At 35.2% G+C, this 18,472-nt stretch overlaps 1 protein-coding gene across 2 annotated transcripts in view; it reads left to right on the top strand.

The window, feature by feature from the left end:
- LOC138711804 (cytochrome P450 4C1-like) overlaps window positions 1-18,472 on the top strand; it is a 174,705-nt gene that overhangs the window by 110,541 nt on the left and 45,692 nt on the right. For both annotated transcript variants that reach the window (XM_069843048.1, XM_069843047.1), the window contains one exon: window positions 14,232-14,392. In XM_069843048.1, the coding sequence (XP_069699149.1) occupies window positions 14,232-14,392 (161 nt within the window). The remainder of the gene's footprint in view (window positions 1-14,231; window positions 14,393-18,472) is intronic.

Below are 18,472 nucleotides of genomic sequence, written 5' to 3'. Positions count from 1 at the left end.
CCTTTCATAGGATTAGGTTTAAAACAAATTTGATAATAAGAAATACACACGATCATGGGTTTCTCTTATTTGTGATAAACGAAAATTTATTTATATAGGATTTAAATCACACTAACTACTATAGCCATACCGTAAATGTAGAATCTTGTCATAACGTTGCTGTAAAACGCAAACCAAAAAGAAGTTCATTACAGTTATTAAGGAATAGTTTTACGTATACAATGCTTGCTATTTTAGATTGCAATGAAAATACAGAGATAAATGTGTGACAACTGATATCGATAAGCTAAGATACTTGAAAGCTGGTAAAAATGGTCGTCGTCGTATTAGTAAGTATAATATAACAAAAATGAATGGCGTTAACAAATATGAGAAGAAGTAATGAAAACATTGCAATTGAAACAGAGGATCGCTATAGCTGTGTTATCTACATTTATGTTGCTCCAGTCCCACAGCCCGAGTCAGTAGATTTTTTTTAGTAGGTTATTTTACGACGCTTTATCAACATCTCAGGTTATTAAGCGTCTGAATGAGATGAAGGTGATAATGCCAGTGAAATGAGTCCGGAGTCCAGCACCGAAAGTTACCCAGCATTTGCTCGTATTGGATTGAGGGAAAACCCCAGAAAAACCTCAACCAGGTAACTTGCCCCCGCCGGGAATCGAACCTGGGCCACCTGGTTTCGCGGCCAGACGCGCTAGCCGTTACTCCACAGATGTGGACCCGAGTCAGTAGAAGAAGCAAGATGTAGCAAGATCAGAAGCTCTGAATCATCACCAAGGAATGTAAAATTCACAATACATCTGAGTACTTTTCAACGTGCAGGATTACACACTCCAGTGTTTGTTCTTCCGATTCTGCAGTCAGTTTCTCCACCACCTTCCTCTTCCCCTCATTATGTCGTAGCTATTAGGTCACGTCCATTTTCGGCATTTGCCCCTTAAAAATTTTCTAGAGCTCCTTCAGTGGAGCAGCGAAATTCGGAGTGAGACAAGTGACCAACAAGCCTGAAGCTCATATATTCAATTTTCTCAGTCCCGAACCTCCTTGCAAGAACGTGTTTTCGCGTAAGTGCCATTTAAATTTCTCCTCCCATTTCTCCTCTCATTCATTCACCTAGAGTCAGTGTGATCCGAGGCATGGGCTCATTCAGGCTAAACTCATTTCGCTTCACGATGTTGGCTGGAACTTTCTACCATTCATTCCCTTAACCCTGCAGATTTCGATTTCCCACGTTCATCCGGCTTACTCAACCCCAGTTCGCCCTTGAAACCAGTGGCGTGTGGTGATAAATATTCCTGGTGGTGCACAATTATTTATTATGATTATGATTATATTATTATTATTATTGTTATTATTATTATTATTATTATTTTTATTATTATAGGTTCTAACTACTACATAACTATTAACATATGTTGCGTAAGTATAAATTTACTTAATTTTGTTAGTCATTAAATTGCAGTAATTAATCAGTTTCCTATGTAGGTCCAGTAATAGCAAAGTAAAGTGTTCAATTTCTATTGCAGCACACCGTAAATAATATTGTTTTCGCTATATTGCGTTTTATAACACAGTTCACACGTTCACAAGCATTCGATACGTGTGTCGTCTCATCAGCCTTAACTGCTAAAAAGTCAGCAGAATTCTTTATTTCTTTGAAATCTCATCATGGCATACATCAAAATGGCTTGAAGGACTTCGTTCTGTATAGTGTTTGATGTGCTCTTAAACACTGTTCCTCTTTCTAAATGTTCCTTAAGAGTGCGTCTAATTCAGAACTGAAATTGATGAGGCCAAGAAAAATACTCGCGTTTAAAGATGAGTTTCCGGCATCGTGATCTCTTGAAGCCAACTCAAAAGCTCCACAAAACCGCACGCACATATCTGTTCTTGGTAACTTTATCATTGTGAAGTGCAACAATTTAATTGAATCCAATTGTGTCTGTATGTTTGTTTGAACCAACAATGCTAATTTAACATTATTGTTGATGTGTGCAGCTGAAGACTCGTGTTTTTTAATTCTTTCATTAATGTGCTTCAAATCAATCATATCTGCAGAACGATAATCAAAATTATGTAGTTACTACGCAAGTGCTAAATTCAAACAGAAAAATAAATAAAATTCATAAAACGTACTTATTTTTGTCAAATGTTCGCCGTCGAACAATAGGCAAGGAAAACAAAATATAGCGTCTTTTATATCGCAGCCGCATATTGCATTTTTCGTAAGTCCGAATGTTGAATTTTGTTGTCACTTCTCTATTACTGTTCTTCGTCACTTATAATTTTAATTCATATGTAGGTCTACCCATCTACTTTATTTTGATCTTTTCGTGTAAAGGTCTTATAGAAAATTACACATTTAAAGATTTTACACGCTATTCATTGTAACATTTATGATGGGACGAGCTTGAGAACACATCTGAAAGTGCTCCTAACCCCCCCTACGCACACTGTACTGCCTCCCTACTATGCTCCAAAGCCTGCCAGTGAAACAGTACTACTGCGAATGCTCCAATGGAACAGTGTGCCGCAAGTGTCGAGGGGTAAACCTAAGTCCCAGGCGTCAACAAGACCAGTACACGTGCAGTGTTATTTTTACATAGTATTATATGGGTAATAATAATAAAGAATTATGTCGCGCACATAGTCTATTACAGCTCATTTATATAAATTTAAAAACATGCGTTATTTGAAGAGGTGGTGCACTGCTCCTCTGCTCCTTAAGAGAAATCGCCACTGCTTGAAACACCTCTGTAGTCGGTAAGTAGCGAGCAAAACTTATTGATTCCTCTATAATAGAGTGTACTATTTCCCCGCTCCAGGTGTCTGAAAGTCGCGAGCTACTTCTTGTATGATCCCTCGACGCAGAGGTTCTTGTTCTCGCTGTCGGAGAGTCGCGAGTTACGGCTTGTTCGAACCCTCGATTGTGACAACTAAACTCGAACTCAGATTCCATCTATCTCTCGTCCTCCTGCTCTAGACGTCGTGCCATCATAGAATATCTACTGTATTCTCTGGACAAGTTAGAAAATTACACATTTCTATGGCACACTTCTGTTTCCCCTACCCCAAAAACAAGTGATACGTGAAATATTTCATTTTTAATAAACCGATTATCTCATAATCTTCCCTTTCTTTATACATCACAACATCACCTATCCTAAAGTTTCGCCCTCTTGTCCGTCATGCTGTTTCTTTCCTTTCTACGGAAATCGACGTATGTACGATACTAAATTTTCTCTGAGTTTCGAGCTAGTATGGTTAAATTCCGGGTATTGTATTAGAAATACTGTTTAAAATAAAGTCTATGACAAATACAGCTATTTAATATTGCTTAGTGTTCCTCTTTCTACATGCGTCAACATCAACCTTGGCTACTTTTACATCATCTGGTCTGCAACATCCAAATTAAAAAGGCAATCGTGGAAAAGTTCAGTTCTTTCCTTTGTTCCTCAGTTTCAACTTTTTAAATAATCAGTAGCATAAATAGATGTTTTCTAATCAGGCAGTCCGGACAGGATTTTTAAGTACGTAGCAATAAGTACGCATCAATAATATCTAAAATTTATTTTTAGATTTCATCTAGATATTTCAGTCGAATATGCTTTCATGCAATACGAAGTTCAAATCTGCTTGATTCTTGGGCTTTCAATATACATCGGTAACATGTTAAATAATTTATAAAAAGTAGTGTTACTATGACAATATACTAAATTATAAATGCAGAAATATATAAACAATATTATTAACAGGGCAAGGGATCCTTAGCAATATGAAGTAATGTTGAAACGTAATATATTATATGCAAAGAGCCAAAGGTTTAGTGAACTGGAACTCAGCTACTGTTTTGGCAAGCAGAAGTACAGCTAAGTCATGGAAAATTATATGCAACTTACTACAAAGTTATTTGAGAACAAATGAATATATTAGGGCCTAAACTGGTGGAGAATAAGTGCTTCATTGAGAGTGACATGACAAGAGAAGAGAGGAAGATCCAGGCAGCACTTGGAGGTCGGGCTAAAGAAAAAAGACAGAGACGTCATGAAGTGAAGGTTGGCTACCAGAAAATATCGATTAATGGTCGATGGGAATATTGGTACAAGGACGAAACGAAGAACAAACAACCGAATGAGGACTGCACAACAATAAATGAAGAAAACACAAAAACGGCCAGTACAACCTAACGGAAACAAAACAAACAAGCAGTAAGGGAAGAACGAACACGAACTAATCGCTGACACCTGAATGTAAGAATCCTGAGGATGACAGAAAGAGAAACCGAATTAGATCACGCAATGCAGGAAGTGAAATTTGACGTTATAAGCCTATGCGGAGTGAGAAAAGAGGGAGAAGCAATAATAGAAACAACTTATGGTAATGTCTTAAGCTAAAATGGCCAAACAAAAGGGCAGAAGGGAGTTGGCTTTCTAATAAATAAAATGATTAAAAACTACATAGAAGAAACTAGAGGAGTTAGTGAAAGGATAGCGGTACTGACGTTAAATGTGAACAAACAAAAATGTGCAATAATTCAAATGTATGCACCAACAGATTCTTGCACAGAAGAGGAACTTGAACAATTGTACAGTGAACTCATACAGAGCGCAAAGGACATTAGTCATTGGCGATTTTAACAGCAAAATAGGCAAAAAAAAAAAACAATGTCGAAGAAGAACCGATGGGTCCTCATGGCTATGGACAAAGGAATGGTAGAGGGAAAATATTGATCCAATTCGGACAGGAGCACGAGTTGAAGACAGCAATTCATTCTATAGGAGTCCACACCTGTGGAGTAACGGTCAGCGCGTCTGGCCGCGAAACCAGGTGGCCCGGGTTCGAATCCCGGTGGGGCAAGTTACCTGGTTGAGGTTTTTTCCGGGGTTTTCCCCTCAACCCAATACGAGCAAATGCTGGGTAACTTTCGGTGCTGGACCCCGGGCTCATTTCCCCGGTATTATCACCTTCATTTCATTCAGACGCTACAATCTGAACACACGCTCTCGCCATGAAACAATACTAACAATACCATCCCATCGCACCTCCTCATACTCATCCTCTTTCACAATAGCCCTGCCAAGACTCTGGAATTCGTTACCTGCTAGCATCAGGGACTGTCGAAATAAAATTCAATTCAAACGCAAACTTACTAGGCACTTGGTCAGTAATTGAGACTCGTTCAGACATGGTTTCTTGTAAATAGTTCTTTTAATCTACCACAAAATATCTCAATATCCGGTAATTTCATCACTATAGAATTTTGTTATTGTAGGTTTAATTTGTAATTTAGTAAATACAAAAATATTCTTTGTTCTTAACTTCTATGATAAAATGTCTAGCTTTCATTAATCAGGTATTCTTGTCGTACTTTAATTTTTATTGTAATTGTAATTGTAAATTTAATATTAATTGTAATCTTATTGTTCATGTTATAGTTGTAATCCCCTGACGGCCTTATCTCTACCAGGTTAAATAAATAAATCTAATCTAATCTAATCTAATCTAACCTAGATGTTGATACAGCGTCGTAAAATAACCCAATTAAAAAAATTTATAGGGAAAGCCCAGATTCCAAATGGACCTTGTAGGCTCCAAACGGGAAAACGAGAAACGAGATTGATTTCATTCTAAGCAATAGCCTCAGAGAGATGTGCAAGTGCTGAAAGGGTTGAAGCTCGATAAGGACCATAGACCCCTTCGTGCTTACATTAGGCTACCCAGAAGGAAACGTCAGTCCACACCGAAACACAGACCTAATGCAGAAAGTATCGGCATTGAGAAGTACAGGATAGTATTACAACAGAAACTTGAACAATATTATATCGCAGAATCACGAGTTCAGGCTCTCTATAACACCATGGAAGACAGTAACCTATAAGCTACAAAGGATTCACTAGTCAGAAATGGAGGGATAAAGAAGAGACATAAATTAAGCGAAAACCAAATAAGCTTAATCGAAGAACGGGGAAGAATGAAAGCAGCCCAAGAGTGCTTGCTAACAGAATATGCAGAACTAAAAAAAAAAAAAAAAAAAAAAAAAAAACGAAGAGATAATAAGAAAGGATCTAAGAGAATATACTTCATACAAGACCAGGCAGATCGGTAAAGAAATTAAGGATCTACTTAAGCGAAGGCAAACATTGGATGTTAGGAGTGAAGGGGACCGAAGGCGACAGACAAGCCACGGAGAAAAATATATAGACGCCTTCACGAAATTCTACAGAACTCTAGGTATATACAGGCGCCAAAATGCTGAGAAGTCACATCGAAACCATTTATGCAAGGTAGGATGTAATTCCACCCATTCTAAATAGCGAAATTAGAAACGCCATAGAGCACTTGAAGAATGGTAAAACGATATGAGAAGACGAAATACTCAACGAATGCCTGAAGTGGGGCCAGGAAATAGTAGTCCAAGCAGCTACAAAATTATTCAACATCATACTAGAAATGGAAGAGTTTCCAGCCAGTGGCATAAAAGCACATTAATACTTCTACACAAGAAGGGAACAAAAGATGACCTGAACAATTACAGTCCTCTCAGTTTGATGTCCAGCTTATATAAAGTATTCACGAAGATATTGACAAGTAGATTAACAAAATTTTTGGACGAAAATCAACCACCTGAACAAGCAGAATTCCGACGGAGTTTCAGTACCACCGATCATCTGCAAACAGTAAATCAAATACCGTAAGAGAAAAAGTCAACGAATTAACATGAAAGTATATATTGCATTTGTACATTACAGCAAGGCCTTTGACTCAGTGGAGTATTCTAAGGTTCTTGAAGCTCTAGACACAATGGGAAATCGAACACAAAATTATAAGACTATTGGGTAAGATCTACATCAACAGTTGCGGAAAAATCCGAAGAGAGGTGGAAGGAGAAGCATCTAAATTAGGGAGAGGAGTCAAATAAGGAGATCCCATTTCACCGAAATTATTCACCTGTTTCCTAGAAGAACTATTGAGAGAAATGGACTGGAGCAAAAAGAGATGCGGGCTGAATATCAACGGTAGGAAACTATCAAATTTACGCTTCGCAGATGACATTGTACTTTTCGCCAAGTTAAAACAGTAACTACAACAAATGCTAACTACACTCTGCGAGAAAAGCTCAGTAGTTGGGCTCCAAATCAACCCAGAAAAAACTAAAATAATGACCAGGGAAAGGATTTATATGTAAATACATATTTACTTATAAAGCTAATATAATTTATATTTTGCATTATCTTTATGTTTCACAATGTGTAGGGTTGAAAAATCCTACTTTTATTTTCCATATTTTTCCATATTTTAGAGTTTAGTACATATTTTCGTTAATTTCCATATATTTTCCATATTTCATATAAAACAGTCCATATTATATTAGGTTTAACAATAAAACAAAACAAAATTCCATTAACTTTTAAAAATACATTTCAACAATAGAGATTTAAACACATGTTCAGTAATCCCTTTAACATCAGAGTTATTTGAAAATTAGCAGTCCTATCAACAATGGGAAAGTAAGTTACAAAACTGTATTAATTTAATTTAAAATTTTTAACAGACTTCAGTTGTGCAGCTCAACAGTTAAATGCCAGTCAGAGTACACATAGGTTCAGTTTTGTAAATCATACTATAAAGACGGTAAATATGCCAAAAGTACGTCATTCAGCCAATTTAAAATCAAAACTAACAAGTTACATTTCAGAATTTAAAGAAGATGGTTTATCAACTGACAATAAAATATTATTTTGTAATTTGTGTCAGTGTGCAGTATCATCTACACAAAAGTTCCTGGTGCAACAACACATTACAACTAGTAAACATCAGGCCAACAAACAACTAAATTCCAAGCAGAGACAATTGTTTTTAACACAACCAACAACATCGAATGTAAGATCTGAGTTTAACATCGACCTGTGCCGTTCTCTCATCTCTGCTGATATTCCTCTCTACAAACTAAAGAATAAGGTCTTCAGGGAATTCCTTGAAAAATATACTCAACATACAATCCCGGATGAGTCAACACTTAGGAAGACGTATGCTCCATCCATCTACGATGAGACAATACAGAAGATAAGAGATGAAATTAAAGATAGTTCAATTTGGGTTTCCATTGATGAGACTCCCGACAAAGAAGGTAGACTTGTTGGTAATGTAGTTATCGGTTTGTTAAGTGAACAATATTCTGAACGAATTCTTTTACATTGTGATGTTCTAGAAAAGTGCAATAACAAAACTATAGTTAAACTGTTCAACGAAGCTATGGGTATCCTGTGGCCAAAGGGTATTATGTACGATAATGTGTTATTCTTTATTAGCGATGCTGCCCCTTATATGGTCAAAGCTGGACAAGCATTATCTGTTGTATATCCTAAATTGACTCATTTTACTTGTGTGGCGCATGCATTTCATCGTGTGGCAGAAGTGGTCAGAGACAATTTCCCTAAAGTAGATTTGTTGATTTCATCAGTGAAAAAAGTATTTCTCAAAGCTCCCAGTAGAGTTAACGTGTTGAAAGAAATGTACCCTGAAATTCCATTGCCACCAAAGCCAATTTTAACTAGATGGGGTACATGGCTAGAAGCAGTTGAATATTATGCCGAACATATAGACTCTATTAACAATGTTCTCCTTGCATTGGACTCTGAAGATGCAGTCTCAATTGATACTGCGAAAACAGTTACCTGTGACATAAGTGTGAAGAATGACTTAGCTCACATTCAGCATACATTTTCATGCATCATAAAAACGCTCAAAAGTCTCCAAAATAGGCACCTTTCACTATCTGAAAGTTTTGAAATTATAAATAGTACTGTGGAACAACTGAATCGTGGTAGAGGTAAAGTTGCAGATGCAGTAAGAGCTAAGGTGGACACTGTACTTTCAAAAAACCCTGGATATGAAGAACTACAAAAGGCTGTTGCTGTGATGAGTGGTGAATCAACAGTGAAGATTAACTTGGACTTATCTCCAGCAGACATTGTGAAATTGAATTATGTACCAGTTACTTCTTGTGACGTCGAACGCTCTTTTAGTCAGTATAAATCTATCCTCAGAGACAATAGAAGAAGATTCACTTTTCAGCACTTGAAAGAAATGTTTGTAACCTATTGTTATGGTAACAGACAATAAAAATTGTGTTTTGTTGAAACTACATTGGAAGATAAGGTACGTCCATTATATTTTTTGTTTAGTTTGATTAAAATGTACCAATATTTAACGTACATAGTCATTTTTTTATAATTTTAAGTCCATATTTAATTCCATATTTTGGTAAAAATCCATATTTAATTCCATATTTTGGTAAAAATAACTACATATATATTTACATATTTCATATATTTTTAGTCCATATAAATCCGTTCCCTGATAATGACCAATACAGACAATATCCCTATAACGATTAACAATATGACGCTGGAATACGTCGCCAAGTATGTATACCTGGGACAAATTGTGTCACTCTTCTGTAGGAGACTGAAAGAGATACGAAGTAGAATATATTTGACATGGAAAAAATTTTGGAGCTTAAAATTCATCCTGCAAAACCAAAACATGAGCACCTAATTGAAATTTGAAGTTCTGTGAACCTGCATAATCCTAGTTTCATTTTGTGGTGATACCGATAAGCTTATATTATTTAACTATAGCAATTTTATTTTCCACCTTTGCTTATCTTAATGTTATTAATTTACATTAACGTTTTCGATACTCGTATTGTATCATCTTCAGATGTTAGGATGTTATGTCAACATATGTGATGAAAACCTAGCCTCATATCGTGTTGTGGATTGTTCAAATGCATAGACCCTAACATGATTTCTTAGTCTTACTAGAGTTTATCGTTGCTGTGAATTAACCTAATTCAGTGTCTCTAGTTACTTGTTAAGATTCTGTTAAAATTCACTATGAAAGCCCGTGTACGACAGTGTAACATTATGTGAGAACAATAATATAACTTATAAATATAAAACAAGAGAAATATACACTATAAAACACTATAAAACACTTTGAACACTTGTATGGTTGGCCGTGTTAGCCAGTTGTTATGTCGTTGAATCGGGCTGCTTCTGCTGATCTTAGTTAAAATCACTGTCTTAGTGACGCACTTTTTGTTCACTGATTTGTCTGTAGTTTTGGTGCTATGTGTTATTGGAGACTTTTCATTTTTTTTGAAAAATATTTTGTTCATACTAATATGAAAATCATTGATACAGTTACTATGTGTCGGTAATTAGACGTATGTGGTACAAGATGATTTTCTGTTGAGTCCGTGAATCTAGTACAGCCGTGCGTGTCTGCAACAATTTACATTATATTAATGGATTGAATTAGGACGGTTTTGTTTTATAGTTAAGTTGAAAACTATTTCGCGTAAGACTTATGCAAGAAAAACTACTTACAATTTTAGCTGTTGTCGAACTGTTCTTGTTTGGTGCTTGGCTGGGACTAGACTGGCGGGCTCAATTACAATATTTCCTAGTGTACGTCATCTGGTAAAGGAAGTGGAGGGGGTGTTGGTGGAACCTGTGTGGTTGTTGTACACGTTTGTTTTGGCGGGAATAATTTAAATAAGTTAGAAACTGGATTGTTTGTGTTGGCTATTTGTTCGTTGAGAAGGGGTTTTCCTGAGTTGAATTCTTTTATAATACGGAATTGTTCAGCTGTGTCTATTGTGGGGTTATTTATGATTTTTAATATTTTCAATGTGTCGTTTATGTTTGTTAATTCATGATTTTCCTCAATGAGGTGCTATGCAAATTTGGATTTGTTCCTATTGTAAATAAAATCAGAGGTGTGTTCTCGGAATCTAATTTTGAAATTACGTCGGGTCTGACCTATGTATGTTTTGGTGCAATTTTTACATTTCAATTGGCATATTCCGTTATTTAGAAGGGGTTCGATGTTGTTGGTCTTGTTCGGGATTATGTTGTTTAATTTATTGTTAGTACTGGGAGCTATATTGATGTTTTGTTTTTTGAAAAATTTACAAAGTTCATTTGAAATTTTCCCGTAGAAAGTCAAACTGTGTAATTGTTTTTTATTTTTTCTTTTTACAGGTTGGAGTGTAGTGGAATCTTTTTTATGTAGTTTTGTTTTCCTTTTCTGTATTAATTTATTGATTAATTGTTTTTCGTATCCGTTTTCAGTGGCTAGTTTTTTAATGTAATTAAGTTCTTTGTTGTAATTATCTTTGTTTAATGGGGTTGTAAGCAATCTATCAATAAGAAAGCGGAATTTGCTGATTTTGTGTGTGATGGGGTGCATGGAATGTTTGTTTATAGAATATGTGGTAGATGTTTGTTTCCTGTGTATATTGAATGTGATTGTTGGGGTTCTATTGTTATATTTAGATCTAGAAAATTGAGACTATTTTTGTTACTTTGCTCTAGTGCAAATTTTATATTTTGGTGCCATTTATTGACAAATCAGTGAACAAAAAGTGCGTCATTAAGACAGTGATTTTAAATAAGATCAGGAGAAGGAGCCCAATTCAACGACATAACAACTGGCTAACACGGCCAACCATACAAGTGTTCAAAGTGTTTTATAGTGTTTATAGTGTTTTATAGTGTATATTTCTCTTGTTTTATATTTATATGTTATATTATTGTTCTCACATAATGTTACACTATCGTACACGGTCTTTCATAGTGAATTTTAACAGAATCTTAACAAGTAACTAGAGACACTGAATTAGGTTAATTCACAGCAACGATAAACTCTAGTAAGACTAAGAAATCAAATTAGGGTCTATGCATTTGAACAACCCACAACACGATATGAGGCTAGGTTTTCATCACATATGTTGACATAACATCCTAACATCTGAAGATGATACAATACGAGTATCGAAAACGTTAATGTAAATTAATAACATTAAGATAAGCAAAGGTGGAAAATAAAATTGCTATAGTTGCTTAATCCTAGTAATGTTGTACGGATGTCACGTTTGGTCTCTGACAGTGCAACAGAAAAGCCTGCTTCGCGTGTGTCAGAGGAAAATGGAAAGAAAATTCCTCCAACTGAGACTGCAAGACAGGATAAGGAACACCGACATCCGAATAAGAAGCGGTATGCTGGATGCAGTGATGCTGGCGCTACGTCTCAAATGGAAATGGGGCGGACACGTGAGTAGGATGGACTGCAGCAGGTGGACGTATGCCTCAACCATGTAGGACCCACGCATCGGGAAAAGAAGCAGAAGAGATCTAAGAGAAGGTGGTCGGACGCTTTCCAGAGGGAGAGTGGAGCGCAGTAAACGAGAACAGCTTGGGACAAGCGGGCATGGAAAAGACTGGAAGAAATTACGAACACTATGTAAACCGTGTATAGTTATTTTTGTGTGTGTTAGTTTGGATAGTTTGAGTGCGTGTTTAGTTGGTATAGCTCATGTATTTATTTAGTATAATTTTTGTGTTTAATTATATGGTTTTTGTGTGTTTAGATTAGATAGTTTATGTGTTTAGACTATAATTTGTGTGCAGTTTGCATAGCTCTTCTGCGTTAAGACAATAATTTATGTGTTCAATTTGTATAGGTTTTTGTGTGTTTAGTTTATGCGTGAGTTAAGACTGTATAATTGTAAAATTTGTTGTTTGTTTATTGTGGATAGTTGTGTGTGCAGACTAATTTATGTGTTCAGTTTGCATAGTTTTTGTGGGTGTTTAGTTTGTATAATTTATGTGTTTAGTATGTATAGTGTTTCATGTTTAGCTTATATAATTTGTTAAGTGTTTAGTTTCTAAGTATACTGTAAGCTCTCTTGGACTGGCCCCCTAAGTGTAGTAGACTTTCAGCTCACCCTACACTCCTGTAGGTGGCCATTGTCCTTATGGGATTTCAGACTTTTGATATTTCATATTTCATATATTTTAAAGAAATATCTTAGTCGATATGCATAACAGGCCTATACATTTCATTTTGTACTAAATGAAAATGAATACATTGATTTATTCTGAAAGGGCATCAGTCAATAATTTTCATCATGAAAAAAAAAAAGTTAATACATCGAAAATTTTTTTCATAACATCACTTTACTTTATTCTTGAACCTCTTAGTATAGTTTTTTGTGGTTTTCCTCAAATTTACGTAAATTTTACTGATACCCTTAAATGAATGATTGAATTAATATATTCATATATACCCTACTTTTTCGACATCGTAATCATTACTATATTACACTTTAAACAGTAACAAACATGAACCTGTGATCTGTTATAGCACACAGAGAATATAACTTTCAAATTGTCCTTTGAGTACATGGGAGAAAAAAAATCTTTGGCGTATACATGGGAAAACTGCGTTCCACATCGTCAGACATAGTTAAACCATACTTGAAATTTGGTAAGTCATTTAAATCTACATCTTCAATAACGTCATTGGGATATGTGTTCGATAACACATTTGCAATTTCACTGTAAGTGTGCTATGCCCACTATCTTGGTGTGAATTCGTCTATAAGTTCGGTTCAGTACAAAGATGCCATCCCAGAAAGTCGATTGACATATTTTCAGACGAGTTTTGTCATACTTATAATTTCTAAGCTACATGACAAATTCCATGAATTTAACAGCGATCGCCAGACGAAGGATTAATGTATCCACTTATAACCTTGAGTTGAAGGGGGTGACGTCATCTAGCGATAAGCATGTGGGGGGAATTTAATGCACGAATAGGCGGGTCGCGTGGTAGCCGAGGCAGTGTAACTCGAGTTTCAGATTTCAATTTGTCACCATAAGCACATTTGTGTTTAATAGTATTTACATGTCATTTTACAATGAAACTCCTAGAACCTAGCACATAACGTTTACAAAATTTGCAGAACAGTTTATTGTTTTCAATAATCAACACAGATCAAATTATAAAATACATTATGGTCTTAATTTTGTATACATTGTACGTGTTTTATTTTAGCGGCGTAACTTATATCTGCAAGAAATATGCACGAACTGTTGACTGACACAACTACACTCTTTAGTTTTTGTTTATACTCTGACGGAGTAAGTATTGTGCTGGTTCTGAATTAATTTTGCAACAAGTTGTGTGTAATTTTCATCGACTGAACTGTACTCCCGCTTAGTTCCAGTTCACTACACCTTTGGCTACATATGCAATGATTCATCACTACTTTATAGTGTTCCAAATCCGTTACTCTAATCATTAAATATATATTTTACCTTCCTAGTTCCACAAAAAATGCCATGTATATTGTGGTTATTTTCATTTCTTTACAGTGCACAGGATGCGTTAATGTACAGAGTTCAAAGACCTTGGTTTGACATAGAGGCCTTGTTTCGTTTGACCCCAATGGGAAGATCTGTAGAGAGAGGGAAGGACAAGCTGAAAATCTTAATTCCTGAGTTCATCAGAACGAGGAAAGAAATGAGGACAGAAGGTGAGACAATACACTCTTGTTTGCTTCAGTAAGTAACAGACTTCTACAATACCGAACCTAAATCTGCAGTAGTAAGTGTCGTCAACAGGAAAAATAAGTCAGAATGCACGATGAATCGGAAGACATCCAGAGAGCTTCGGAAAGTTACAAAATTTTGCAGAGTTGTTGTTTGGTCAACAGTTACTGTCTGAAGAGAATGTTCTGTAAATACAAAAATTGTTCGGAATATGTATGGTAAGACTTTCCTGTCTTAAATTTAAACGTACCTCGTTTACATGTTTCGATCTATTTATGGGTCATCTTCAGAACTGGTCGTTGTTGGTCTTGGCGCCACTTTTTCTGTTTCCTGTGAGGATGTGTTCCTGTGGTATAATGTAGAGTCAAAAAGTGTGTTTCGAAGTTGAGTTAGCCTATGTGTTGAGAATTTCGTTGGGATGTGTTTTTGTGTGTCTGTATATTTCATATTGTTCTAGTGTGTTTAGTTTCAAAACACACACACACTCTTTGACTCTACATTATACCACAAGAACACACCCTCACAGGAAACAGAACAAGTGGCGCCAAGACCAACAACGACCAGTTCTGAAGATGACCCATAAATAGGTCGAAACATGTAAACGAGGTACGTTGAAATTGAACACAGGAAAATCTTACCATACATATTCCGAAGTGATACAGTGTTAAAAGTTGTGTAATAAAGATGTACAAAAATTGTTTTCAGAAGCAAGTAACAAAAAAACGCAAAGATAATTTAATTGACGTCTTGTGTATTTGGATAAGGCACAAGGAAAGTAACTGCTACAGCAGCAGCAATAATAGTAAGAGTAATAATAATAATAATAATAATAATAATAATAATAATAACAATAATAATAATAATAATAACGGTTGAGGGTATAGACAGCTCAAGTCTTTCATATAATGCTCTGTACATACAGCAGATGAGATTGTCGTCAGCAGGGGAAGGCCAACCATGGTAGGAGCTGACTAGAGTCCTGCGTTTTGTTACATTGAATACAAGTTAGGCGTACATCGATCATACTAGATTTGCTTGGTACGTAGAACAAATTTCGAATCAACAGATCACGATGCAGTTCAGCGATCTCCCCGCTCCCCTGTGTGTTTAAACTCGTTTATTCGTGTGCATGTGTGTATAAGCTAAGTCGATGAAGAACAGGAATAATACTTACGTACAAAATATCATTTTGATTTAATAACAACAATAGCAATGTATTTTTAAAGGCAGTTCATAATATGAGTCGCCTAGAAACAAATTGCACTTTCTCCAAATTATGAAAAATAAGGTTTAGATATTTTTCAGTGCAGAATTTATCAGAGAATACGATAAACAGCTCCTTTGGAAGCGAATTACACTTTATCAGGTTTAACTTCAGTAGTGAAGTCACTCTTTGGAATCATACTGCACTTCTTCCGTAGGAGGAAGTACAGCGTGTCTCCGTGGTTGCAATCGACCAATCAGAGCCTCTCATTCTCGGCCATGTTTTTGGTTGCTTCTAAAGAATATCAGTGGAGTATATTGTCATTTAAAATGTACAACTACAGATCATTCGTTATCTAGTGAAATCTACTTGCGCATCAGGGCAAGAATAAATTGGACTCGGAAGCTTCCCATTCTCACTACGCTTGCAGCTAGTTAGCTCACTCACCCCTACCATAAGGTTCTTGCTGTAAGCTACGGCGCACGCATGCACGAGATAACGAATGGCCTATGCTATACAGTGACATTAGTACAGTGTTGCTCAACTGTTACAATGAATTTAAGCGTTATTTTTAAAAATGACTGGAAGTTTTTGTCGCAATACGATGCAAAGAAATAATGTACCATTAACATATTTATAAAGAGAAATTAGTATAATGTCAAGGATTTCAAATTTTACTGGAAAGAGTTGTGCCCTTATTTCATTCAGGCATTCAGTTCCAAGATGCTATATTGGATCTTCCTTAGTGTTTCAAATGTAATTTTCATAGGGTAATTAATATGTATTTAAAAAATATGATATATGTCGAAGTGCAAGACATATTTATAACAATTTTAATTTAACATTATTAAAGAATTCACTTTGATTTTTATAATGAATTATTACATTTTTTCTCTTATGTAAAGCCGAGGTACACTCACCTGGCACGTACCATATAATAATAATAATAATAATAATAATAATAATAATAATAATAATAATCATCATCATCATCATCATCATAACCATAATAATAGTAATAGTATTTTTCACTTTAATTTGATTTTTTAAGAGTAATGGAACGGAGAAAAATTCTCTCCAACGCCGGGAATTGAACCCGGGTTTTCAGCTCTACGTGCTGACGCTTTATTCACTAAGCCACGCCGGATTCCACCACGGCGTCCGTTCCATTACTCTTTTATCGTATGATGACACAGAATATCTGCATGGAAATATCATATGTACTTCGGTACATTATAATAATATATATTAATTTTTTTAAGCTTACATGGAATGTACTTGTTTCTTCCAAAAACATTCAGACAAGACACTGTTACTAAATACTGTCCTATTTATTCTTCTTGGAGCCAAATTTGTAACTTTTAAAGATGTGGTTACTATGTTGAAGTGTATGTGTTGTAGCGGATGCTTGATTTGTTATGTATGTGAGTCATAGTTATGGGATGCTTGATGTCGTCGCAATGTCTTAATTATAGTTTGATTGTGTTTGTGTGATTATTGTGTATTAATTTATGATGTATAGTACGGAAAGCTGCATATTTGCGTTATTGAGAACGGCTTTTAAGAAGTGTTACGTATGTGTGATGTAACTGTTTTCTGTATGTCTCAAATTGATGCCTGATGTTTACTTTGCAATTGCAATATCTAAATTACGGATTGTTTATGTTTTGTTTACATTGTGTAGGCTAATTTATTTTTTCTTTTCCATTTGTCTTTATGGTTTTTTTGTGTAAAACTATAGCCCTAGCATACATATGTAAATAGGGCTACCCCCATTGGAGATACAATAATAATAATAATAATAATAATAATAATAATAATAATAATAATAATAATAATAATAATACAGACAAGATGGAATTAGATTTTCATTTTTCTTGAGAAATCAGTTTGTTTGATAGAGTGAAGTTTGATTCTAGGCGACTCATACGCAATAAAATATCATTTTTATAAGTGATAGACAAAAAAAAAAATCAGGAGCTATCCCCTTTATTTTCAGTAGCTACAACATTTCGTCCACACGTGCAATGAGAAATCCATTGAATTAAGATAAAGATACATTTACTGAAATACTATATTAAGCAATATTAAATATCTATGCATTGCAAACACATACTCTCACTCACTTAGAATCTATGTATATTGAGATTTGCTGTAATTGCAACAACATTAATTTAAAAAAACATATTAGTATATCTTTATATAACCACTTTTGTTCGCATTAGGTATTAGTCGTAATGACGTGAAATAAATGGAAGTCATAAAATATTTTTAACTGAATAAAAAACTCAGGTGACACATAAAAATGTTTAATCGTCACAGTTACCTGGTGCCCGGAATTGTCTACTCCTAGTATTTAGAATGAGTGAAGCACATCTAGATAGTTAGATCTACTTAAAGTTTGGAATTAACAAATGAAAAAAATATAAATGTTAGCACAAACTTGAAATAAAACAAATTATTAGTGTGTGCGTTAAGAGTCCCTATACATTGCAATCAATGACTCCAAACATTTTAATTGTTTCAAATGAAAAATGTTTCCTTCTTTCTGATACAATACACTTTCTTCCATCCTAATGAAGTACTCGCTACCAAATTATTCTATTGGGGCACTCATTTTCAATCGCCTAGCTTTGTTTTTTTTCGTATGTTCACTGAACAGTAGACCTGAACTATGTAGCGTAAGATGCTGCCGAGCTATACTCGATACATAACTACTCAATCGATCATATAATTAAGATTCTCCGCCAGCGATCGACTATATGAAGTTTTTACTCACAGACTAATACTTAGCAAATAATTTTTCACGAGTTACAGTCGATTGTAAATTGTTCATGGGAAGTTCTGCAGTTAAGTGGGC

The sequence above is a fragment of the Periplaneta americana genome, chromosome 13 (assembly GCF_040183065.1).
Source record: "Periplaneta americana isolate PAMFEO1 chromosome 13, P.americana_PAMFEO1_priV1, whole genome shotgun sequence".
NCBI lineage: Eukaryota > Metazoa > Arthropoda > Insecta > Blattodea > Blattidae > Periplaneta > Periplaneta americana.
Note: the sequence above shows the minus strand (reverse complement) of the source record. Positions and strands in the feature narration are given on the sequence as shown.